The sequence below is a fragment of the Nelumbo lutea genome, chromosome 1, assembly GCF_056320005.1.
Source record: "Nelumbo lutea isolate HS-2025 chromosome 1, American lotus-T2T, whole genome shotgun sequence".
Taxonomy (NCBI): domain Eukaryota; kingdom Viridiplantae; phylum Streptophyta; class Magnoliopsida; order Proteales; family Nelumbonaceae; genus Nelumbo; species Nelumbo lutea.
In genome coordinates, this window is record NC_142684.1 from 159,773,927 (window position 1) to 159,800,964 (window position 27,038).

At 39.5% G+C, this 27,038-nt stretch overlaps 1 protein-coding gene across 1 annotated transcript in view; it reads right to left on the reverse strand.

The window, feature by feature from the left end:
- Positions 1-365: 365 nt before the first annotated feature.
- PEX12 (peroxin-12) overlaps positions 366-27,038 on the reverse strand; it is a 70,810-nt gene continuing 44,137 nt past the window's right edge. The window contains exons 4-10 of the mRNA XM_088958975.1: positions 15,348-15,597; positions 13,675-13,784; positions 13,472-13,546; positions 11,854-11,940; positions 1,048-1,134; positions 728-865; positions 366-610 (exon numbers count right to left, since the gene is read on the reverse strand). Of these exons, the coding sequence (XP_088815101.1) occupies positions 539-610; positions 728-865; positions 1,048-1,134; positions 11,854-11,940; positions 13,472-13,546; positions 13,675-13,784; positions 15,348-15,597 (819 nt within the window). The 3' untranslated portion in view covers positions 366-538. The remainder of the gene's footprint in view (positions 611-727; positions 866-1,047; positions 1,135-11,853; positions 11,941-13,471; positions 13,547-13,674; positions 13,785-15,347; positions 15,598-27,038) is intronic.

Below are 27,038 nucleotides of genomic sequence, written 5' to 3' on the forward strand. Positions count from 1 at the left end.
GATTTATTTGAAATTTTTACCATACTTATGTGTATCTTGATTTTTCGTCCATAACCATACGTATTCAAAATGTATCTTGATATGTCTCTTAAAATTGTCATTTCGATACACTTTGCATTTCCGATACTTCGAACCTTGGGTCAATATGTGTGAATCAATGTTAGTTATGATAGAATTGATGATGAATCATGATGGATTGATATTCAACCCTTATCCAATCCAACTCACCCATTTGCCACCCCTAACCAAAACTGCTATTTCAAGCTGTTAATCGTGAAGCATCTCAACCTAAGCTTAGCCCAACCAACTAGGGCGGAATCATCCGCTCACGATTATAAATCAATTTTCCAGGCTCACACTAATAATTAGGCAGAAACATTTTAAGGGAATAAAACACCACAAAAAGGATAATGATAGAGTATTCAATTAGGGAGGGGTGGCCCAGGTTCCCATAGGGGTGGCCCATTTTAAGTACATATCCAACATGGCTATTACAAATCTCATAGAAGTGAACCCTTACAAATTGCAACTAGACGTGCTACATGTCATGAAAGAGTCTCCTAATCTGGTCAACAGTGGCCGGTATCAATGTGACAGGGCAGCGCTTATACTGTGGCAAGTAAGAAAGAGGAGAGGAAAAATTTAAGTAGGGATAAAATATTAACTGGATCTATTCTATCACTTGCAAAAAAAAAAAAAAAAACGTAACAAGTATGGAGATTTGCACCTGTGAAATATACTTGAATATGCAGGTGTAACAGAAGACAAACCCCGATACTACTACTACTGATGGATTTGCACGCTTCTGGGAGCACAGAGGGCAAATTGTTCGGTCGGGTGGCAAAGGAATCCCCTCTTTGGCAACCTGTTTCAAGCAAAAATAAAATAAAATAAACAACTTAACAGTGAAAGTTAAATTTCTCGGATTTTATATTCCACCCATCTGTCATGTAAATAGAAGTCATAAGTCTTTGTACTTCACAATCACACCAGAGCTAAAATAGACAATAAATACCAAAATTGGATGCAGAAAAATGATGAGCTTACCTTAGGGGGTGGTGGAGGAGGGGGAGGGGGGTACACAGTTGGTGCTGACATTCTTTCCTCAGCAGATTGGTACCACCATTCCATCATCTGAACATTGCCAATTAAATATCATTACTTCCAAAATCAGATTGTCTCAAGTCTCTGACTTAATCTACAGAAAGAAACAATGGCACGCTGTAATTTTCAAGGACTTTTTAATACTATGATATTTACCTATACCAAAATGACATCTTGGTTTTATCTATTAGTGGTGTCAAGAGAACATACCAGAAACCTGCAAACTCTAAAGTAAAATGCAGAGAGGTACCATAAGACCCATTGTCTTTGTATGAGTTATGGTAAATTAAGGTAATACATGCAAACTTAATTAATCATGGTACCTTCTTATGGAAATCGGATTTGGTCCTCACAAGACCGTGCTCACACTGTTCGTGCAGTCCCTTGCAGCCTTGCATTGGGAATATCTCCCCATGAAAAAAAGCATACAAGTATGGAGATATTCCCAATGCACAGCTGTAAAAGGCTGTGCAAACGGTGTGAGCACTGAAACCAATCTCCTTGTGAGAGAAGGCATGGTTCGGGCTAAACCTGGGATACATGGTAGGCATCTCTAAGAACTATCCTGAGGTGGATAGTCCATGGAAATTTCTAGCTTTCATAGATCATCGTATGCTTATAAGTGCCAAAGGCAATGGACAAAAAGTGTGCAGGTTAAAAAAATCTTTATATGGGTTGAAACAATCACCTTGGGCTTGGTTTAGTAAGTTCCACTTAGCAGTTCAACAGATGGGGTTCAAACAATGCCAGTCAGATCACACTCTATTTGTGAAAAAAGGTGAAGGAAAAATTGCAGATCTAATTGTGTATGTGGATGACATAGTGATCACATGAGATTGGGGGGCTGAAAAATGGGGACAAAAAATTCTTAGCCACTCAATTTGAGGTGAAAGATCTAGGCCCCTTACATTATTTCCTTGGAATTGAAGTTGCCCGCTCTCACAAGGGCATCCTTATTTCCCAACGGAAATATGTACTAGATCTACTAGAAGATACAAGCAAGTTGGGGGTAAAACCAATTGACTCACCAATTGAATCTAATCATCATCTGAGAGATAGTAAGGGAGAGTTTTTGAAAGATGTGAAGAAGTTCCAGAAACTTGTAGGGAGACTATTGTATTTGTCTATGACCAGGCCTGATATTGCATATGCAATGGGTGTCCTTAGTCAGTTCATGCACAATCCTAGGACAACTCACTTTGAAGCTGCAGAGAGGATCCTTAGATACCTCAAGAAGTTTCCTGGAGCTGGTTTGTTGTTCCAAAAACATAGATACTTAAAAGTGGAAGTATATACTGATGCTGATTGGGCAGGGGCAGTTGATGATCGAACGTCTACCAGTGGGTATTGTGCCTTTGTAGGAGAAAACCTGGTCATATGGAGAAGTAAAAAACAGTGTGTGGTGGTTAGATCTAGTGCTGAAGCAGAATATAGAGCGATGTCTCATGGGGTTGCTGAAATCATGTGGATAAGAAATCTGTTAGGTGAACTGGGTTTTGCAGTGAGCAACCCTATGTCACTCTACTGTGACAATAAAGCTGCCATCAATATTGCTGCTAATCCAGTCCTGCATGATAGGACGAAACACATTGAAGTGGACAAGCATTTTATTAGAGAGAAACTTGTAAATGAAGAAGTGTGTACTCCATATGTCAGCTCAGAAGAACAATTTGCAGATATCTTCATCAAAGGTCTTCATCATGTGCGGCACACAATGGTTTGTGTGACAAGTTGGGCATGATTGACATCTATGCTCCAACTTGAGAGGGAGTGTTGAAATAATTTAGTTATTTGTGTTAGGGTATGTTTGGCTAGTTAAAGACTTTTTTATTTTCTGTTATTGTACTTCACTTACAGCAGGGGCACAAGAGTCCTTTCCCTTCTTATTTATGCTGCCCTATATAATATAATAGAAGTTGGCGCCACCAGCACTGCTGCATTGCTCCAAGCCTTTTCTTCTTCCTTTCTTCTTCTCTTCTCTATTCTTCCCTTCTCTTCTCTACTTCCTCATATTTCAATCGGATTTATTGCCAAGACACATGTTCTTGGTCCTCACCGCTCGCTCGACGCAAAGGCAAATAAGTGTGTTTTTCTTGGGTATGGAGAAAATCTGAAAGGGTACTGCTGCTATGACCCAATCTCTAGGAGTCGGTATGTTACTATGGATGTCACATTTTTTGAGTCCACATCCTTTTTCTTGAAGGGTTTTTCTCAGGGGGAATGTTTTGGGGCAGTGAGTGAGCAGTCTATTCCTCTTCCAGTTCCATTCCCTATGTCCACTCCTGTGTCTCATCCTCTTACGTCACCTATCTTACCACCTCCCTTACGTCCTACTTCTCAGTGTTACTCACAACAGCGACTTCACAGGGAGGTGGATTCCATTGCAGCAGAACCCACATCACTTCCTATCGGTTCCTTGGAGACTCTAGATTCGACTAACATGGACTCAGGTATTCCTCTTGATCCTTCAAATGGTTCAGTTTCTATTAATTCTACTAATCCCATTACGGATGACCTGAACCTTCCTACTACACTCAAGAAAGGGAAGAGAAAGTGTACTGCTCATTGTATCTCATAGTACCTATCTTACAATGGACTTTCTCCTTATCGAGCTTTCCTTTCTTCTTTTGACTTTGTGTCTATACCCAAGGAAGATTGTGGATCTACCAGAGGGCAAGGAGACTGTTGGATGCAGATGGGTTTATACAGTTAATGGAAGGCAGATGGAAGTATAGAAAGGTATAAGACCAGATTGGTTGCAAAAGGGTACACTCAAACGTATGGCATTGATTACTTACTTAGAGACCTTTGCACCAGTTGCAAAGACGACTTCTGTTCGGATCCTTCTCTCTCTTGCTGCTACATACTCTTGGCCCCTGTTCCAACTTGATGCAAAAAATGCTTTTCTTAACGGGGATTTGCAAGAAGTGTATATGGATCTTCCTGTTGGTTTCTACAGTGATGCTGAAAAGGGGAAGGTAATGCAGACTGAAAAAGTCACTTTATGGTTAAAACAGTCTCCTTGGTGTCAGTCTTGATTGTTTATGTGGATGATATTATAGTCACAGGAAATGACCTGAGTGAGATTGACAGTCTGAAGAAGAATCTACAAAGAGAATTTGAAATTAAGGATCTTGAGGAGTTAAGGTATTTCTTGGGCATTGAGGTTGCAAGATCAAAACATGGAATTTTTATTTCTTAGAGGAAGTATGTTTTGGACCTTTTACAAGAAACATGGAAACTTGGAATAAAGGCAGTCAATATTCCTATTGATCAGAATCACAGAATTAATGCATCAGAAGGTGAGTTGGTAAAGGACATTGGGAGATATCAGAGACTTGTGGAGCGACTGCTATATTTGTATATAACAAGACCAAGCATCTCCTATGCAGTGAGCGTGGTGAGTCAATACATGCATGCCCCACGAGTCCATCATTGGGAGGCTGTTGACAGGATTCTTGCTTATCTGAAGGGATACCCAGGCAGAGACATACTATTTGTTGATCATGGATAGTTGAAGCTAGAGGCTTATACAAATGCTAATTGGGTAGGATGCCTTGATGACAGGAGATCTACATTAGGAGTTTGCACTCTTGTTGGGGGTAATCTAGTCTCGTGGAAAAGTAAGAAATAGACAGTTGTAGCAAGGTCAAGTGCAGAAGCTGAATACAGAGCCATGGCACATGGAGTTTCAGAGCTTCTCTGGATCTGCTCCTTGTTAGGAGAGATTGGTGTTGAGGCAGGAGTTTGTCTTCTGAGGAGAGAGTGGTGATTTCAAGGGAAGTTTGTCTTCTATACATTGCTTCTGATTTGCAGCTTGCTGATGTTCTCACAAAAGGTGTTGCAAGGAACAAGTTGGAGCATGATCTACGCAAGTTGGGAATGTGTGACATTTACTCCCAACTTGAGGAGGAGTGTTGAGTTGGGCCGATTTCAAGTTATTGGGCCCAATCTTTTATTTTTATTTTTAAGTTGTTAAGTTAGGAAGTTATTGGGCTTTAGGCCCATTAGTTTATGTTATTTAAGTTGTGACTGCTCAGCTACTTAAAGTATCCGCCCTACTAAGGGCATTCTTGTAGTCTGCCATTCTTTTATTTTTAAGTATATAAATCAAAGAGGGGTTGGCAGCCATATCATTCAATTCTGGCTTCATCCAATTCTCTTTTCTTCTTCTCTCTCTCTCTCTTGCTTGCTGAAATCTCTTAGTGTCTTCTACTTTTCTTCACAAAGTATACATCAGAATTAGTTATCAGCTATTTCTACTGTTACACTCGAGAAATCGGAAAAAGCTTGTGGTAGTTTTCTCAAATTTGACGATAGGAATAGGACTTGGAATAAGTTGGACTCTGCTAGACTGTTGGTAGAAGTGTGGAATGTCTCAGACTTTCTGAAAGAGATAGAGTTGCTTTTTGCTGGGGAGAAATACAATATGAGGTTAGTTATAGAGGGAGAGGATGGCACTTTTTTTTTCTTTTGCAATGATGCAGGGTAATAATCGCAAAGAGGGATGTTTCCTTGGGGCTAAGGAGAACAGTTCTAGGAAAGGAAGATGAACAATCTGTTGAAGGAGGAAGATGATTGTGAGGTGGATGATGGGAAGGGAAGTTGTGGAATTTCAGATGGAGAGAAAGGTTCAGATTTAAACAAGGAAGGACACATAGTGAGGGAGAAAGATAAGGAGGGGGAGCTTGGTTCACACGTGGTAGAAGGGGAAGTTAGAGGGACACAGGTGGCGGGAGGAATTAACTTCTAATCTCCTATAGGTGGGGCTCACAGGAGTGGGGAAGCTGTGAGGGAGGAAGAGTTGGCGAAGTTGGGGGTAAAGAAAGGGAGGGGCGTTATTGGTAAAATGCAGTTTAAGAGGGGTTTCTTGAAAAATATTTCAAAAGGTGAGGACCAAAAGGATGTTTGGGTTTGGATGGTTGCTAAATATGGAGAAGGCAAAAAGATGATGGAATTTTAGCGAAGGAGAGGAAATAGGGACCTCGCAAGAGCTTCAGGTGCCACATGAGTTGCTTCATTGTCCAAAGAGGAGGGAGCTCACCGTGGGGCTAACAAGCAGGGTCTTAAGATGGGAGAGGAAGGAAGGCTAGGGACTGAGTTTTGTCGGGGGAAGTCAAAGACCGACTTTTCCTAGCAGGTGACCATAGTTTCCTTGGCTCCGACACTTTTCTTAGTAGGGGAAGAAGATAGGACCTTGGACCCACTGATTTGTTTAACAAAGGACAGGGAAGGAGCTACTGATGATGCTTTTGAGTTTAGTGACAAGTGGATCGACCAAGAGGTAAGCACCCCTATCTCAGATGTTGGTCGAAGGTCTGAACACAGGTCGAAAGAGGGACGGGGAAAGGAGCTTGGGGAAGACGCAGAGTCTCTAGGGGGTCCCAGAAAAGGCCATTTGGGGAGTTAGGAGGGAATGAGAGAAAAGAAAAGGTGTACAGCAGAAAAAAGAGAGTTCTTGATTCTTCTTAGGGGGCGGAAGGAGTGGGAGTAAGGGAGGTAGGGAAAGATGGTTGTTTGGAGGGGAAGAGAAGGAAAAGACAGGAAGAGGGGGAGGTCGGAGGGGGGATAGTCCAGGATTAAACTCTGGTCCGAAATGGTGGTGTTGAAATTGACAAGTTGGTAGAGAGGGAGGTCACTGTAGGCAAATCCTTGGGTTTGTTTTTTTGGGAAGGGGAAGAATTTGCAAGGAAGGCCTTCGAACATAGTGAGAAAATTAGGAGGGAAGAAAAAATAAAGAAAAAGAAAAGCATGGGAAGGACAATGAGTGGGATCAATAGGGGGAAGAGGAGGAAGTGGGTGAAGAGTAAAGGTGAATCTTTTTCTCTTTCATTGTCCAGAAGGAAGAGCAGAATGCAGGTGATCAGCTGGAACGTAAGAGAGAGGGAAAGAAGGATGACAGTGAGGTCACTATTAGGGTTTTTTATAGTTTCAAATTCATTAGGTCAGTAAGTTAGAAGTTATAGTGTTTTCTGTTTTGGGTGTGCAGTGGAAATTTCATAATCATGGTGAACAAACAACGATATAAGCAACCCCAATTACTTGTATGTATAGTTATCTTTCCTCCTTGAGGCAAAAAGGAATAAGAAACTGAGTTTTGTGCCCTTGGAGCTTGTATTGGTGTTCTTTCCTTAAATCATGATTCCTTTTTTATCTTTTTGTTTTAAGAGGTAAACTGGTAAAGTATGGTATTGTACTATTTTTTTTGAAGATAAATAAAGAAGAAAATTTATTAATGAAAAAAAAGGAGGATACAAACTGGTGATAATGTTAGACAGTTATGCCCTTAGCTCCAATCAGATTGATGTACCTTTTTGACATTTATTGTAAATGAATAAAGTACATAATTGATTCATGTCATTGTGGTGTATTTCTGTGTAATACCCTTGAACTGGACACTTAATGAGACTCGTGTTAGTTTAGAATCTTCACACCCGTTAGATAGATCTGGTGAGATTTATCCTGTCAAGGCTGACACTGATGTGCCGCCAAGTTGGTTGGGGTGGCTTGTCTCAGCTGCCAGGGTGAGACCTAAGGTACATGCAGTGTGGGTTAAGAGGGCTAGTGACCACATAGACTTGATGGGCCTAGAGCCCATTCGAATTGACTTAATAAGATCAATTAAATAAGGGGCGGTTCTGGGATTTGGATCAGCTGATAGGATAAGGGATTATCCCTATCCACTCAAAGAGTCTAGATCCAAATAAAGATTTGGATAAGGAAACTCCTAATTTGATTAGGAAGGCTGATCTTCATCTGCAGATAAGATAAGGGATTATCCTTATCTCTTAAAGAGAGTCCAGATCCATATATAAGATTTGGATAAGGAAACTCCTAATAGGATTAGAAGAACCTCTCTTTAAGGCTATAAATAGGAGAGAAGGGCGGACCTCCAAACACACTCACAATCTGCTAAATTGAGAGAGAAGACAACTCACAGTTTGACTGCTCCTGTCTTCTGCTCTTTTCTTCCTGTTCTTGCCGCCCCTACCTAGTTCGATCTCCACCAATGGGAGTGATCAATAACCGTTCTTAATAATGCTTCTTGCTAGAAGAGGCAATTTGAAGTTGTGCTCACCAGCCCTTTACTACATTCTTGCTGAAGAATTCGGTTCTTGCTGAAGAGCTGTCCTACTGATTTTGCTTCACCTCACACTGTCATTTTTAGTGGGAGCAAATTTTGGTTTTCTCCTTGGGCGTGAACACCTTCATTGGGAGTTACTGTTACTCCGTATCAGGTATATCCCTCTCCTCCCTTTTTGGTTTCAAATTTGGTCCTGTTTGTTTCAAGATTGATCATTGAAAATGCAGTTTTCTAAAATAGGGAATGCGATAACCAGATGAGAGAGAGAAATTTTTGATATTTCGCCCAACCTTCCTGCAGGGTTCAGCCATCCATATGATGGACCTCTCATCCCTTCAGATAAGACATCACCTAACCCAGGAAAACAACATATCAGCTTAACCTCTTATATCTAAAAACAACCCTGAAAATAAATTACATTTTGAGGTACCCTACCCCAACCAAAGCTTAAACCCGAGAAAACATAACATCCCCTTCCATTGAAACTCATACAAGCAAGCAAAACTGATAACTCCTACCTAACCTTTTATCTCAACCTTATTTATCAAAAAATAACCTTTTATCTCAACCTTAAAACAAAAACACCTACCTTGAACCCAGAAACCCATTCAATGGGACTTAAACACCATGCTTTACCCAATTCCTCATTGCCTCTGATGTCTTAAACCAAACTTTCTTTTCTTATCTGAATGGTTTTCTTCGTCTTCTTCCCCTTCTTTGGAACCACCCCAAAAACTCCCAGCTTTATCTGGAAAAAACTTTTGAAACTTGCACTGTTTGATATGTTTTCTTTCTTCTAAATCTCCTTACTGAGCATTAGGAGGTTTCTCCTTGGTTAAAAAAGCCTCCCTGTCCACATTGATCCTTTCTAATTCAAAGATCACATTCTTTTCAAAAAATTGGGCCACAACTCAACTATTCTCTCGTCATTTCCAAACTATTTATTTTCATCAATCTTCAGACTCTCGTTCACCTCGACCAATGAAGAACCAGAACCAGCCCCCTTATTGCTTGAAATTAAAGTCTCCTTCTCTTTCTCCTTTGAACTATCTCTTGACATTTCTTCCACCTCCCTAAAAGTTTCCTTAGTAATACTAAGGCGCAATACAATGGGAACATACAAGTATTTAGAAGTATCTTTAACTAAACCTTTTCACAAATGGAGTTTCAAAATAAAAAAAAAGGCAAAATATAGCTAATACCTCTAAAGTCCATGCATATCAGCAGCCATGAGTACATACATAATCCCCGTATCTTCCTTAGTACTATATCTTCATCACTTATCTGTTCAAAAACCATAACTCTCTTCTACCACTCATTTACTACTTTTTCTTCTTTCCCAGAGGTTTGATCTAAAAATGGATTTGAGCTGTGATTCTATCTTCTGGAACACAAGTTAATTGATTTAATATATCTTCAACAATCACACAAGTTTGTACCATCCTTCAGGTTTTGTTGTGTTTCTACAAAACATTAGATTTTCTCTAGATATCATCAAACTTAGAAACCCTAGAAAACTCAATCAAAACCTCTCCATATACCTACTGTTCTCTACATTTCACCCATTCAGACATTCCTTTCATTTCATTTTATTTAATTCATTATGTTTTTCAAGATATCTAAGTCTTTCTTTTTTTTTTTTTTTTTTTTGATCAATAACACATTCATTAGCAACTTCATTAAATCAGGAAAAAGATGATTACAAAGAAGAAGACAAGCACTCTTGTCTTCCACATACAGCTTGAGCACATAAGAAAAGAAAAGGAAATGGAAACAGTAGTTTACAAATTGGCCCAAAATATTGAGTCCCTTTCTACCTCTTGTTTAGCTAATCCATCAGCCAAGGAATTAGCCGATCTTTGAACCCACCTCATCTTCACTTCCATCTCCCTCATCAGCCACTTAAAACTTTTTCCTCTCATTACTGTAATTCTATAGGCTACTGTTATCTTTATTCAGCCACCCTATTACCACCTCCGAGTCCCCTTCAATTATGATTTTTCTGATATTCATCTCATTGGCTTTCTGGATCCCTTCCATAACGGCATAAATCTCAGCTCTAAGGGAGTCCCCCACTCCAATTGGGCCTGAGTATAATGCAGAAATGACCCCATTCTCATCCCTGAAAACACCTCCAATCCCTGACTGTCCAGGGTTCCCTCTACTACTGCCATCAAAATTCAGTTTTAAGAATCCAGCAGGTGGGTGGGGGGCAAGGCACACTCATTGCTGATTTGCTCTGAAAACACCTCCAATCAAAGTCTTTCTTTTTCCCAATTTGATCCAACCTTGTCAATTTGGGAAATTGTTGAACCAAGGCCAACAAAAATACTAGAAAACCGAATGGTCGGGTTGGTTGGTTTCATTAGTTTGATGAACAATCCTAGCTGAAATTAATTATTGTTATTTTTGTATTGTAAAATAATTATTAACAGTAATATATAAAATATAGGGGAAAATCTATGATGCAGGCAGGATATGGTATTGAAAATAGTTTTGACCAATCAAATTCCACCCATGAATTTTGATATATAACACCTGATTGGCTACCATGTTTATGATACCAATTGATTGGTCAAAAAATTTTCAGATATCATATCTTTCCTATATCATAGTCGAACCATATATATAAATAGCTATTAATTATTTAAAATAAAAAATATAAAACAATTATATACTTTAATGTGTTTCTGTTGCTTAGCTTTCGCTTAACAAATCTCATGCATCGCACGAGTCCCCACTGTACTATATTATAAAGTGATTAGGTCCCACATCAACAACCCTCTCCTTATCCCATTTCCCCTTCTCTCTTCTCTCCTTAAACTCTCCTTTCTCCCTTGCCCCTTCCTAGCCCTTCCATGTAAACATGTGGCAGCCCTCTCTTCTTCACTAGAGTCCCACTCCAAATCTCTCTCTCTCTCTCTCTCTCTTTCTCTCTCTCTAGAATCCTTTATTTGAAATCTAACTTTTGGTTTCAACCCTAAATCATTCCTTAAAGCTATTCCCATCTTATTAGCTCCAAATCATAGCTCTAAACCTTTGCCCTATTTCTCTTCACCTTTTCCTTTCTTTCTCTTTACAACAGTCCTATATTTTTAAACACCTGCCAAGTGTTCATAGGAAGGTTGGCTATCCATCTTACATCATTGAATTGCATACATTTCGTTTTTTTTTTTTTTTTTTTTTTTTTAATTTAAGAACTTTATATCCAAGAAGTGTAATACCAATTTTGACCTCTGCTTGTCATGAGTTGGCAATGCAAAAAGCTTACAAGAGGATTTCCCTGACATTTTACATTTTGAGGGATAGCCTGGTTGAAATGTTTATGTGATAAAAGAATCTCACTTCAACTAATGCAATGGTTTACTAACACAATGATCATTTGTTGTACACAAAATGGCATGATCAAGAAACCTATGTGCATTCAAACTGAAGAACCTCTTAATCCAGCGAAAAGAAAAAAGAATCAAGAGAAACCTCCAGCATTATTAGACATAAAGATAACATTGTCATATTCTAGATAATCTCTTGGCAAATAAAAATAACCAATGAGCAACTATTGATACTGGGAATACTCATTGTGGACATGCATTTGCCTTACATCCCTACTTGGGCTCTTTCGTCTACCAAAGCCGGTTTCTCATAAAGGAGCAGTTTAAACTCACTTTGAAAAAGAATACAGCTGCTATTAGACCAGTCTGTGCATAGTCTAGCGTTGTATATATACAGCTGAGTAAAACTCTTTGTAATGCCTGCAAAGTTTGAACCATGGGTTAGATAAATTGGGTATATTTGCAAAAGAAAAAACTTACAAGCATTCCACTGGCTCATGAGTCATGACAGAATGTAACTAATTTTCAACTTCACGTATCTCTGGTTTTAAAGCCATAAATTATATCAGCTACTCATTGTGGCCACTCAATTTTCAAATGGAGTTTTGAAATTTCAAAGTTAAACTCTTGGAGATGTTTTCAGTTACCTGGTGACTGCTAAGCTTGAAATTTTGGAGTTCTCACTTCTGAGGTTTAAGCCTCACAGTTATACATATGCATGTCCTAACACCTCATCTCATGCCTCCACATCCCACATTTTAGTCAAGGACTAACACTATATTTTGTTCAGAACAATACCAAAAGAGATAATATTAAAGGGAAATAAAATCTAAGGATGTGGAAATGTCAAATGCACCTAATGGAGAAGGCATGGCCCAACAAGCTCGTGATAAGGAGGAAAAGAATATCTAATACAAGATCCAAAAATACAAGAGTATGCACTATCCTGCAAGGGAGCCTCCCAATATAGTTCAGATTTCCCCACTACTTGATCCAAGCTATTGACCAAGAAGTTAGCTAATCCCTGGGTCCATCTGAAAGAATATATTCATTCTGGGAGCCAGACCTCTTGCCTCTCTAATGAGATGACAGAAAGTCAAGGCTTCTCAGCACTATCATTGAACCCAATCAATAACCACCTGTGAGTGAGGCAGATCATCTCCACCCCACTCCCCTCAAGTAAAAGAAAGCTCGAACCAACAAAGGCACTGGCCTAAGAACCTGACTTTGTTTTAGGCACTTCATCTCAGTCCAAAGGGAATCTATGAACCAATTGCACCAGAATAAGGACTGGTACAACACGTAGATTCAGGAATGCCTACTGATCCCATTTTTAGAAATTACATTCATTAACGGACATGTAATGTCAAATTCAGGGGTTGTGTATCCCAATAAAGCAATCTTTATCTAATTCTACTGGCTCACCTAAGTGGGACAAAAACTCCTAAAATTTCTTTTTTTTTTTTTTGAGAGTTAAAACTCATAAAATTTCTTATCAGAATGATCATGGTGTTTCAAATACCAAAACATTCAGGTCCTGTATGAGGAACTTATGTCTTCTTTAACTAGGGCTTTTCCTCTAAGTCTTATCCAACTGGTATTGTCATCATCATCATCATCATCCAAGCCTTATCCAACTATATGGGGTTGGCTACATGAATCCTGTTTTGTAAGTCTGTTCTATTTAGTGCCATTATCCATAGTTAAATTATTGGCAAATCATTTCTTACTACTTCTACCCACGTCCTTTTTGATCTACCCCGTGCTCTTCCAAAAAGAACTGAATTTTGAAGAAAGCATGATAAGTTTATATATAGTTGCAACTTCATAATAAATAGCATAGGTTGCCGATTTGATTTGAAATGAAATTGCAATTTTGTATATTCAGTTTCAACAATTCTGTTAGATGAGCCATTTCAAAAAGAAAACAGAGGTCATAAGCCATATATACCTTTAACCAAGGAGGGCCCCGAAGTCTCTCACGTTCACGACTTCTTATCCTTGCAATTCTAGAAGAAGTATCCATCTACCTTGATATCAATTTGCAAAGAGTTGCAAGGTAGTGAGAATAAGTAAGGATAAAAGTAAAAAAAAAAACAATAAATAAGCAAGAAGTCCAAGATGGGAGTTTTTTCTCCCTGAAAATATGTATACCAGCTCCTGTTCTGTTGCACGACAGACGTGAATCCCAAGTGCATGTAGCCCAGGAGAATAAAAGCCGGTTGCATCCAACAGATATAACAACTGATAAGCAAATGTCAATCCTGTACAAGAAACTCAAAAATTTATATTGAGTGGCTGGAAAATTCAAAGTGACATAGAAAAGCAGCTCCAAATCCAACAGGAGAGAAAATCTACTAATAGGTTCTGTTAGATAACCGATTCATACACAATTTCATCCATATGTTGGACATCTCATATGAACTCTAGATTATGAACTTAGACCCAAAAGAAAAATGTATTTCCCATAATTATTACAAGCAAAATGATCCTTGAAAACTTCAGGTTCCATCTTAACTTATCGAAAATATAGGTTCGAATTGCATATTACAACAACAGTGAAAAAAGGATGCAACTAAGTTGACTTACATATCTGATATGGCTAGGGGAAAACATAAGCAATAGAACTGCACAATGACAACACCAATAACAACAAAGACTTCATCTAAACATATGGTAATCAATTTTGCTGTAATAATTAATTTGTCAAAAAATGGCAATGGCAAGAAAGTACCAAACTGCACTTAAGCCTATGGTGGTCAGATACTCAGATCTACTTACAAAATGATATGCTGAACTACAACCTTAATTGACTTGTCAAAAAACTAAAATTAGTGACATAACTTATGCAACTGAGAAAAGAAAATCAAAAAATAAAATAAAGTAGAACAGGGGGGGGGGGTGCAAAAGCTGAATAAGCAGGAAATAATGAATTCACATGACTTGTAGGGCTGTAAACAGACCAATTAATGAAAACTGAAATCTGAATCTGACCTGAATTCCTTTTAGATTTGAAAATCTTGGATCGGATTTGGACTTAATCTGACTCCACTTTTTTTTTTAAATAAAGAAAAATTTAAAAAGTTAATTTTTTAACTTATAAATAATAAATTAATATAAATATGAAATATTGAGTTTACTGTATATATATATATATATAAATTTATATATAGTATAATAATAATATAACATTATATTTTAATATTTTATATGTAACTATATGAATCTATCTTTCAAAAAAATATAACTATATAAGTTTTATATATTAAAATCAGTATAATATATTCAGATTCAGATTATAATCAGGTTGAATGTTGGATTGGATTTTGGACTTTTGAAGTCCATTGACAATCCTAATGACATGCACATCAAAAGCAAATAAGACAAGCAGCAATAAACCAAGATACCTAGATACAGAAATGTACATGCATATGGATACGGATGCTGTAAATGGGGTTACAACTGTCCATTTCCTAAGAGCCAAGAGACAGATTCAGTTATGAGATATCTAATTTAACATGTTGACATCATTCTCTTATATCTGGATTTCAAATACAACTACCACTAATGAAAATATGGAACTACCAGTTTCTCACTTACAAACTGACATGCATTGAACTCAGTTTTAATTTCAAAACCTAAAGTTTTGGTAATTCAGAAAAATAAGATATGCCAGATCATAGTTTGGTACTTTCAGACAAAAATAAATAACATCCTCCAAGAAAACTAAGGGAAACAGTACCACTATTAAAAATGTTAAAAAATAAAATAAAATAAATCCCCAAAACGATTGAAGCCTTGGACAAACAACTAAAAGCTATGTATACCTTCATTGCCTGCATGTAGCCATGGGTAGCAAACACCTATAATTGCCTCAATTCTCTTTCTTATACGTGTCCAGTTTGATGCCTCGGTATCTAACAAGCCTCTCCGAGCAACAGAAGTTTCCCCTCCATCAAAATAGTCAACGTCACCAAAACTTGCATCATCATTTCCCCATAAAGTTGCTTGAAGTGCGGCTTCCCTTTGTTTATTATATATTGAATGCAATTTTGACTTAAAATATGGCAAAACAACCTACAAAAGAAATAATAGTCATATTTCGTTTCCCTTTCAACATTTTTTTTGTTTATCGAAAAAAAAAGGAAAAAGAAAATTTATTAAGAACGGAGAGTACAGCTTTTGATTTAAATAGAAAAAACTCTGAAGCAACAATCAAATATTCCAGCAAAACAAATATTAGAAGCTATTAGCTAGTAGTGTTTTTTGGACAACTTCTGATTCAAAGAAATCATCAATTATGATTAATAAAGAGTTTGAAGAGGCAGGTATAAAGTTATCAATATTATTTAAATGGTTAGCCATTTCTAAAATTCCCCAGAGAAAGAAAAACTTCAGTAAGCTACAGAACTGCTAAAAGTATCCTTATTTTCGTATTGGGCCCCATGAAGATAGTCTGGCCAAACAAGGGGGTACAAAAACAGTCAATGTTTTGGGCCTATATGTAATTTTTGGGGGTTTGGACATCTGGTGTCCTCTTTGTTTCCCTCACAACTTCTGGTTGTACTGTTTCTCTAATTCTAATAAAATTGTTTTCCTGAGTTATTGATAAAAAAAAAAAAAAGAGCAAAACAATAAAATAGAAAATACAACAAAGAAGACAGTCAAACCATGGAACTATCATGGCTGGACTTAGCGCCTACTTGTGATCAGGGAAATTGGAAACTATGGAAACAAATCCAAAATCTAATTTAGACTAAGGCAATATAAGCTAAAATACTATTAATCATAAAGTAAAAAAAAAGTTGTTGTATGACATAATATACATTGGGCTTAAGCACATCCATGGAATCTTGGGATATTGAGCAAATATAGGAAATTGACAATGGAACTATGGAAGAGATGCTGCAGAAAAAAAAGCAATATAACAACTACATGCTGAAAGGTAGAATAACTCCAACAATAACTATTACAAATGGTAAAATGGAACTTAATCGTCAATCTGATCAAAGTATCTCTTATAGATAAATACAATCATATAAAGAAAATGGATTGGTACAAAAACCTAAAAGAATCATACGGAATGGAGTGAGAAACATGCACACCAATAAACTACTAGAAGAATGTGCAATTAAAATGTCAACATGTTTCTTATTATTTCTGTTGAAATCAGTTAGCCGCTCTTAGTTTTTTATTTATTTTTCTGTTCTTTAGTGCCACAGGGGCACTCTTGTAATTTCCCTTATTTTTATTATTAGTTGGGTCGCCCTAATATAAAAGCTAATGGCTGGCACCACCAGCCATAAGTTTGAATCCAAATTTTTTCTTCTCTCCTCTTCTCCCTTCCTCCTCTCTTCCTCTCCTCTGATATCTCTAGCCTGGAAAACATGGTGTCAGAGCAGGCTTTCTGAGATTAGGAAGAGTGTGATAAGTCTTCCTTCTTCTGACTTCTCCTTGCTGTGCATCGAATCTGATCAAGAAGTAGATCGGACTGATCTGAAGGGGGTTCATCAGTCTCCTTCCCTTATTCTTTGGCCGTGTGCCAAGAAACCTTTAAAAGAAGGGAAATCTGATGCTGCGGAGACAGATCTTTCTTCTGTGGATCGTGTGATCCTTTCTTGTACCCAGGTAAGGTGTTTTTTTGGGGATCTAGATGACCTGAAACTGCTAGATCTCTTTGAACTGTGGATCGTGTGATCCTGATTTTTTTTACCCAGAAAACTGGGCGGTGTAGGTCTAAATGACCTGTAACTGTAAGACAGTGGTCGACTATATTTCTTGGAATCTTTTCCAGTAGATGTGTGGTATCCCTAAAATTTATACATGACTGAGACTGAATTCAGGATTGAACCGAACTGAACTGTGGCTGAACTGAGGACTGTACTGTGTCTGAACTGAATTGGGGATTGAGCTGGGGACTGAACTGACTGAACTGAAATTGAACAGTGGCTGAACTGAACCAATCTGACTGAACTGAAATTGAACAGTGCTGAACTGAACCAATCTGAACTGAACTGAACTGTTAATGAATTGTGACTGAACTGTGACTGATTTTGAACAGAACTGATCTGGGAACCTAAATCCTATAACATGTCATCTGAGGATTCTATCCTGTCTAGTGGGTCCTCCAGTCAAGGTGGAGTGGGGGATATGACATGAGTTTCCCCATGGCTGTAATACCTTTTGATGGTCTTAGCTACCTAGAATGGTCAAGAGGAATCAAACTATACATAACAGCCAGGGAGAAGGTAGGCTATATTAATGGTAAAACTAAAGAACTGAAGTCTCAGGGGGTAGAGCATGATAGGTGGGATCAGGAAAAGTGGAAAACAGCATGGTGATGTCATGTCATGGCTGTTACTTTCTATGTTGCCTCTAGTCAGGAAGACCATCATGTGGGCTGAAACAACTATTGAGATTTGGGAGCAAGCAAAATCTACCTATTCAGAGCAACATCATTATGCCAAAATATACCAGTTGCAAGCTACCTCCAAAACTTGTAAGCAGAGGGAGAGGACCCCTCTCAGCCTACTATTCAGATTTGACCTCAATTTGTAAAGAACAAGATCACTATCGGAACATTGATTGGAAGTGTGATGCTGATGCTAAGGCCTACAAGTCTCTGGTTTCCCAACAACGGGTTTTTGCCTTCCTCTTGGGGCTGAACCCTGTATATGAGTCCCTTAGAGTTCAGATATTAGGAAGTAAAGGTCTTCCTTTAGTACAAGAAGTGTATGCTTTAGTTCAATATGAAGAGAGCAGGCGAAGTGTGATGAATAGCTCCGAGGGGGAGCAGATTGCCTTAGTGGCTAAAGGGAGTATGGGTGTAGGAGGCAATAATTCTTTTAAGAAGGGTGACTTCCAGAAGAGAGTGGATGATAAGGATAAGTTATGGTGTACTCATTGCTAGAAGGCCAGACATACTCGAGATACTTGTTGGAACCTCCATAGAAAGCCAAAGTGGGCTCAGGAGTTGAGTAAGAAATCAGATCAGAATAAAAAGTTGGGATAGCAGAGTCAGAAAAAGTTCAATACAGCAAACTTGGCCTCTCAGGAGCTTTAGTCATCTACTGCTATTAACCAGGACCGCCCATCCATTGCCAATCCCTGGGAAGATATCATTAATTCTTTCCGTGACCACTTGGATCTGTATGGGAGAGCAATCCGCCAGATGGATTCAGCTCCTCTTGCCTCGACTTCTTTTGCATCTACTTCAGGTAGTGGTAATCCCGCCATAGCCTTCCGTGTGTCTTCCCATTCATCTAATTCCCCTTGGATAATTGACAATGGAGCCTCAAACCATATGATAAGTCAAATTGTTTTCAATTCTATAACTTTTATCTGGTAGGGACAAAGTGAGATTAGCTGATGGTTCTTTTTCCACTATAGCTGGTCAAGGAACCATAACCATTCCTTTTGGACTTACCCTTTCTAATGTATTACATGTTCCGAAATTACCTATAAATTTGTTTTCTGTCAGTACCATTACAAATTCATTAAACTGTTCAACGACCTTTTTCCCTTGTGTTCTACAGGATTTGGACTCAAGGAAGATGATTGGTAGAGGTCGTATGGTGGATGGTCTCTACATGTTGGAGAACAAAGATAATTTTGCGGTCATTGAGTCTATGAGTCAATCTAGTATGAGTCATGTTTACTTATGACATAGTTGTTTGGGTCGTTTATCGTTTGAGTCGCTAAAGGTCTTACTTCTAGATTTATTTAAATCAGTGCTAATGTTTGAGTTCAAATGTCAAACTTGTCAGTTGAGCAAACATTGTAGAAACAATTTTTCTTCAAGAAATAATAAATCCAATTTTCCTTTCCATATTGTTTATTTTGATGTTTGGGGCCCTGTTACTTTACCATCTAAGATTGGCTATAAATATTTCATTACTTTTATTGATGACTATTCAAGACATAGATTGGTGTACCCCATGCAGTTCAGGGATGAAGTACCAAAGATTGTAAAAGATTTCCAACACATGATATTCACCCAATTTCAGACGGAGATCCAAATTTTCTAGTTTAACAATGCCAAAGAATACTTCCACAGTGATCTCACGGAGTTCTTTACTTCGTGTGGGTCTATCCATTATAGCTCTTGTACCAAAACTCCTCAACAAAATGGTGTAGTAGAAAGAAAAAACACCATCTACTTGAAGTGGCTCGTGGGTTACTCATCCATATGAGTTCCAAAATGTTTTTGGTTGGATGTTGTGTTATGTTCTACCTATCTCATCAACTGTATGTCATCTTGGGTGTTAGGGTACAAGGCCCCTCATCAGCTCCCATTCCCTAAAGCTCCCCTCTTTTCTATTCCCATTGGTGCGTTTGGTTGTCATTGTTTTGTTCAAAACTTGTCTCCTACCCATGGTAAACTTGACCCTCATGCTCTTCCTTGTGTATTCTTGGGCTATCCTTCTTCTCAAAAGGGTTATCGTTGTTTTTGTTGAAATATTTTTAGTTATTTGTGTTAGGGTCTGTTTGGCTAGTTAAAGCGTTATTTATTTATTTATTTTTATTTCTGTTATGTCTGTTATTACACTCACTTACAACGGGGGCACAAGGGTCTTTTCCCTTCTTATTTCTTCTGCCCTATATAATATAATAAAATCTGGCGCCGCCAGCACTGTTCCATTGCCAATCTCTTCTCTTCTCTTCTCCCTTCTCTCTTCTTCTTCTCTTCTCTTCTCTTCCTCTTATTTTTGGCCGGCCACACTGTCAAAATGGTATTAGAGCAGGAATAATGACTGAGAGAATAGGTCAAACAAGCTTCCTTCCTTTTCCAACTTGCTGAATCTGGGCTGAAGAAAACAGATCTACAACCGGTACAGTCCTTCCTTTTTTGTCTCTTCCTTACCCTACTTGGTCGTGTACCAAGTGAAAAAACCAAATGAATCTGGGCTGCTGAATGCTGTCAGACCTTTGTGAGGTTTATACCTCTTGTTTTTTGGGATCGTGTGATCCTGTTCCTGTGTTAAGGTGATTGTAGGTCACGGATGACCTGTTATCTCATTATTTTGGCTTGATTACAAGTGTTAAGGATTTCTCCTGCTGATTAATGTTCTTAGAAATTCTGGAAGGCTGGTAGGTTGGGACTGTTAAACCGTACAGGTCTGAAATCTGCCGAATCTTGCCTTTTTTTCCTGAAATTGGTACTGTTTGTGCTCAGACTGTTTTCAAACCCAAGTGTGTGGGTGTGGACTGAGTACGTGTGTGGAACAATTTTGTTTTGGAGTAAGGAGGGATCCTAAGTCCAGTGTTTGGGACTGATTGTCTGTTTTGACCATGTCGTCTGAAAATTCTGCTACTTCAAAGATTCCAGGGAGCCACAATGGAGTGAGTGGGGGGATGGATATGAGTTTCCCTATGACTGTTATTCCCTTTGATGGTCTGAACTACCTTGAGTGGTCTAGGGGAATAAAACTCTACATCACTACTAGGGGGAAAATAGGATACATCAATGGGAGAGTGAAGGAACCGAAGTACGGAAGTGCTGAATATGATAGGTGGAACCAAGAGAATAGTATGGTGATGTCATGGCTCTTAGTTTCCATGCTGCCACACGTAAGGAAGACTTTTATGTGGGCTGAAACTGCTTGTGAGATATGGGAAAAAGCAAAGTCCACCTATTCAGAGTAGAGACACTATGCCAAGATATACCAACTGCAAGCTGAATCCTCTACTTGCAAGAAGGGGGAGAGGAGTCCACCTATTCAGAGCAGAGACACTATGGCCAAGGTACCATACCTCTCCCACTCAGCCTTACCCTTTCTAATGTATTGCATGTTCCAAAATTACCTATTAATTTGCTGTCGTTTAGTAACATAACTCACTCTTTGAACTGTTCAGTCACTTTTTTTCTGTCTTCATGTGTGTTTTAGGATTTGGCCTCGGGGAAGACGATTGGTAGAGGAAGCATGGTGGATGGTCTCTACGTATTGGAGAATAAGGCTGGTTTTGTGGCTACAGAGTCCATGAGTTTGTCAAGTGAGAGTCAAGCCTATTTATGGCATAGTCGTCTAGGTCATATTTCTTTTGAGTCATTAAAAGTTATGTCCCCAAAGTTGTTTGAGTCCTTGTCAGTGAGTCAGTTACAGTGTCAAACATGTCAATTGAGTAAACATTGTAGAAGTTCTTTGCCTTAGAGAAATAAAAGATCTGAATTATTTCATATTGTTTATTCTGATGTTTGGGGCCCTGTTACTCTACCCACTGATGCTAGATATAAGTACTTCGTTACCTTGATTGATGATTACTCTAGATACACTTGGGTTTACCCTATGCGATCTCGAGATGAAGTGCCAAAAATTGTGAAAGACTTTCAATGCATGGTGTTCACTCAATTCCAAACTGAAATCCATATCTTCCAATCGGACAATGTGAAGGAACACTTCCATAGTGATCTCACGGAGTTTTTTGCTTCGAGTGGGTCACTTCAGCGAAGCTCTTGTGCCAGGACATCCCAACAAAATGGTGTTGCTGAACGAAGGAACCGTCACCTTCTCGAAGTAGCTCGTGGCTTATTAATTCATATGAATGTGCCAAAACGTTTTTGGATGGATGCAGTTTTTTTGTGCTACATACATCATCAACCGTATGCCATCTCAGTTACTAGAGTATAAGGCCCCACATCAACTTCTGTTTCCTACAACTCCGTTGTCCACCATTCTGATGTGTGTTTTTGGGTGTCGTTGCTTTGTCCATAACTTGTCCCCTACTCGAGGTAACCTTGATCCTCGAGCTATTCCTTGTGTTTTCCTTGGTTACCCTTTATCTCAAAAGGGGTATCGCTGCTATGATCCTACCTCTAGAAAGTACTGTCTCCATTGATGTATCCTTTTTTGAGAATCAACCTTTCTTCTCGGTTTCTCCTCAGGGGGAGAGTAGGGTTGAGGAGAAACAAGTGGCTCAAACTCAACTACCTCCTTTACCCGATCCTCCTCCATTCCGGGTTTTTCATCGTCGCCATAAAAGCCAGTAGAGTTCAAGAGCGGTGGAACCTAACACGGCAACCAACATCATCGGATTCACCAGAGGCAGATCCGTCTCATCAGCCAGGTACACTTGCTCCTATTGATATGCCTATTCCTCTAAATGTTGATTCACCTATCATCAGTGATCTTGATATTCCTATTGCTAAGAGAAAGGGTGTTAGATCTTGTACCACTAATAATCCTGTAGAGAACACTGATGTGGGCTCCACAGCAGTGGTCCCCATTGTGTTCGTAGGACAACATGTGCAATTATTTGTTTCAGTCATAGTAGTGTCAGTTGGGATCAGTTTGTATTAGTTTGTTATTTCAGTTGTTGTTTATTTCAGTTTTCATTTACTTTATTTGTCATGTAAGTATTAAGGGCAGATCTATCCTTTCCTCTATGTACTGAACATAACCTATAAATACCAAAGAGAGTGGCGGCGGCAGATGAGTGAGCATCTGTCCCTCCTTTCAAACCCTTGTGTTCTCCTATTTCTCTTATCTTCCTTCTCCTTTCTCTCACTTTTCTTCTGCTTTTCTTAACCTAAAATCTATTAGGGTTCAAGACTGATTGCAGTCTTGATCTTCTACTTGATATCAGAGCCTATCTAGGGCTTCTCATGTGTGTCTAGTCCAGCCGACCACATGAGAACTAGCTAGGGCTGGAAGCTTATGAAGAACTATTCGTCGGCTGATTCTTGGAGATTACCAGGAGAGAGGTTTGCAGCTGTTGAGGACTTGCCGCGGCTTGCAGAGAGTTGGTAATCAGGAAGAAGCAACGAAGGCTAGGGTTCAGGTAACCCTGGAAGGCAGTGAACAACATTCCATAAGTAAGTTTTATTTAGTTTCCAGAGACTACTATCAGTCGAGATAGGTTGGACCTATCTAGAAGGAGAGGCCGAACTGCTTTCAAGATTTTTTCTTTAATCTAGGGTTTGACTGTTGGCCCGAACCCCCTTCTCTCAGAGGTGATCAGCTTTAGGGTTTCATATTGACCCTACGACAGGCCCTAACTGTACGGACTGCTTGGAGAGTGCGTCTGAGCACTTATTTCGGACCTACGATTGAAACCCTAGTTCTGCTCCTGCATCTCAGATTGCTCTCTAAGCTGGTTTCAGAAAATAGCATCTCACATTGCTCTTCTAGGGGATAAAAAACTTGACAGACTGCCTGGTACTGTGCTTGCCGATTGATTTCAGATCAGATTGGTATTTGTTTCCTGCATATATTGTGATTGCTGATTGGTTTCAGATCAGGCCTGCACTAGTTCATGCATATACTGTGATTACAAATTGGTTTCAGATCAGACCTGCATTGATTTCATACTGTTTTCTGGTTGTGACCGATTGTCCAAGTGTTATTTTCTGGTGTAGTGGCTCTAACAGTTTGTAGCTACTGATTCTTGACCAAAGATGGAGTTTAAAAATCAGGGAGAAAGTAGTTTTGGGAACAACAATTTTGGTAGTGTATCTGAAACTGGATTTCAGATTACAACTATGAGATTTGATGGGTCAAATTACTTGGAATGGGCTCAATCAGCCATGATGGCTATTGGAGGAAGGAGAAAACTGGGTTACCTCTTGGGAGATGTGAAAGAACCTTCCAAGGAGGACCCAACATACACCAAATGGGTTCAAGAGAACTATTTGGTTATGGCATGGCTGTGTAATTCTATGCAGCCACATATCAGCCGAAATTACTTGTGGGCAAAGACAGCCAAGGAGATATGGGATGTTGTGAAAGAAACATATTCCCAACCCCTTAATGTTGCCAGAGCCAATGAACTGAAGTGTAAGGTGAACAACCTTAAACAAGGAGAGAAGCCAGTTTCTATCTACTTCTCTACCTTGAAATCCTTGTGGCATGAGATTGACCATCTAGAAACCCTTGAGTGGGAGAGTCCCAAAGATGCATAGACTCATAGAAAGCAAGTCGAGACAAATAGGGTGTTTGAGTTTCTGGCTGGCTTGAATTCAGAATATGACATTGTGCGGCAACAAATACTGACCAGAGATAGTGTGACCCTCTCTCAAGCATACTCCCTGGTGCATAGTGAAGAGACCGGGAGAAAAGTCATGATGCAGCCTCAGCCCTTTTTCTCGGCCTTGACAGCTGTTAAATCTAAGTCAGGGGGTGATCCAGAAAGGGACCAGAAGAAGGAAGATAAACGAGACCTGGTATGTGAACATTGCAAGAAACCCAAGCACACAAAAGATACTTGTTGGAAACTACGTCCTCACTTGGTCCCAGCAAAACTAAGAAATAAGAAGGTTAATGCTCATGTGGTGCTCATGTGGCCGTGAACACTGATTCAGCATCCTCATCAAGCACATCCCTAGAGACCTTAGCTGCTGTTTGGGCTGCCCTCATACAGTTGGAAAAGGAATTTGGAAGTTCAGCTCAGCCGTCTCAGTCACCATCAGCTCTTGCCACATCTGCGTTTGCACATTCAAGTACTCGAGCCTCAGCTTACCATGCCTTAGCTCCAGGTAATACTGACCACTGTTGGGTAATAGATTCAGGTGCATCCGACCATATGACTAGCTTGCCATCATTGTTCATTTCTTATCACTTGTCCTCTGGCCGAGATAGAGTATCCAATGCTGATAGCTCTATTGTTCCCATTTCAGGCAAGGGTGACATCAAGCTATCGGATACTATCTCTTTATCTTCTATCTTGCATGTTCCTAAGCTTGATACTAACCTGCTTTCAGTCAGTAGTATTACCAAACACATGAACTGTTCAGTAACATTTTTCCTTGACCGATGTGTTTTTCAAGACTTGGAGACGAGGAAGGTGATTGGGACTGGCCGTGAGACGAATGGGATCTATCTGCTTGGAGAGAGTTCTCGTCAGGAGGAGTCAGTGGAGAAGAAGTTTTTTGTTTCTCAGTCTATGAGCCCAATTATGCTTTAGCATAATCGATTAGGTCATTTGTCTTTCAGGTCTTTGAAGAGTCTGTTTCCTACTTTATTTGAGTCTGTTGAGTTATCAAAGTTGAGGTGTGAGAGTTGTGAGTTTGCCAAACATTGTAGAACTTCTTATTCTTTGAGTAATAAAAGGAGTAATTCTTCTTTTGATATTGTGCATACTGATGTTTAGGGGCCATATCACATCTCTTCTATGGGTGGGTATAGATATTTTCTACTGTTTTTTTATGACCATACCCGCTTTTCTTGGGTCTATCTTATGCGTTCTCATGATGAGGTTCCTACTACGACCCAAAACTTCCATCAGATGATTCTCACTCAGTTTGGGGCCAAAATCAAAGTCCTCAGATCTGATAATGCAAAGGAATACTTTGCTAAGTCATTGACCTCCTACCTTCTTAGCCATGGAGTTATTCACCAGAGCACTTGCCCTCATACACCGCAGCAAAACGGCGTTGCCGAAAGGAAGAATAGGCACATCTTGAAGGTGGCTAGAAACATTATGTTTACCTCCAATGTACCTATTCGCTTCTGGGGTGATGCTATCCTCACGACACTATATCTCATTAATCGGGTTCCTTCCCGGGTTCTTGATATGAAAACCCCTTTTTCCCTTCTATACCCAGACAAGGAGTTGTTCATTGTTCCCCTTAAAACTTTTGGTTGTACCTGTTTCGTTCAGCTTCTCGGGCCTCATCATTCCAAGTTTGAACCTAAGGCCTCCAAATGCATTTTCCTCGGTTATGCACAAACTCAAAAGGGTTATTGCTGCTATGATCCAGTTTCGGGGAAAAAGTTTGTCTCCATGGATGTCACCTTCTTTGAGGAGACACCCTATTATCCTAGGGTTTCTCCTCAGGGGGAGAACAGTGAGAGTGGGATTTTGAGTCTCTTTCCTTGGGGGGAGCGCAGTGGGAGTGGGGCTGTTCCTTTACCTATTCCACTGGGTGATGAAGGTTGTAGTGGTGAGGGTGGTGGTCAAAGGGATCAGGAGGGTGGTCAGAGGGATCAGGAGTTGAGAGTCTATCACAGGCGATGTAGGCAGGTTGGTCCTAGTCATCGGTAGTCCCGGCCAGCTCCAGTTCCTTCTGCGGCTCCAGATCCAGAGCCTACTGAGACACCTTCCACTGTTGCCACTTCCCCTCCTGTGGATGATCTTGATCTCCCTATTGCCGTCCGCAAAGGAAAACGGCATTGCACCACATCTACAACTCACAGCATCTCACAGTTCTTATCCTATGATCGCCTATCTCCCTCTTACCGGTCCTATCTCACTTCCATTGCCAATGTCCCTATTCCAAGAACAATGCAAGAAGCCTTATCAGTTCCAGAATGGAAAGATGCAATGCAAGTTGAAATGGAATCCCTGTTGAAGAATAATACTTGGGCACTGGTTGATCTACCAAAAGGAAAGAAACTGGTTGGATGTAGATGGGTATTCACTGTGAAGCATAATGCTGATGGCTCTATTGAAAGGTACAAAGCCCAGTTGGTTGCAAAGGGGTTCACCCAGACTTACGATATAGACTATTTGGAGACTTTTGCCCCAGTAGCCAAGATGACCACCATCCGAGTTCTGTTATCCCTCGTAGCAAATCATTCTTG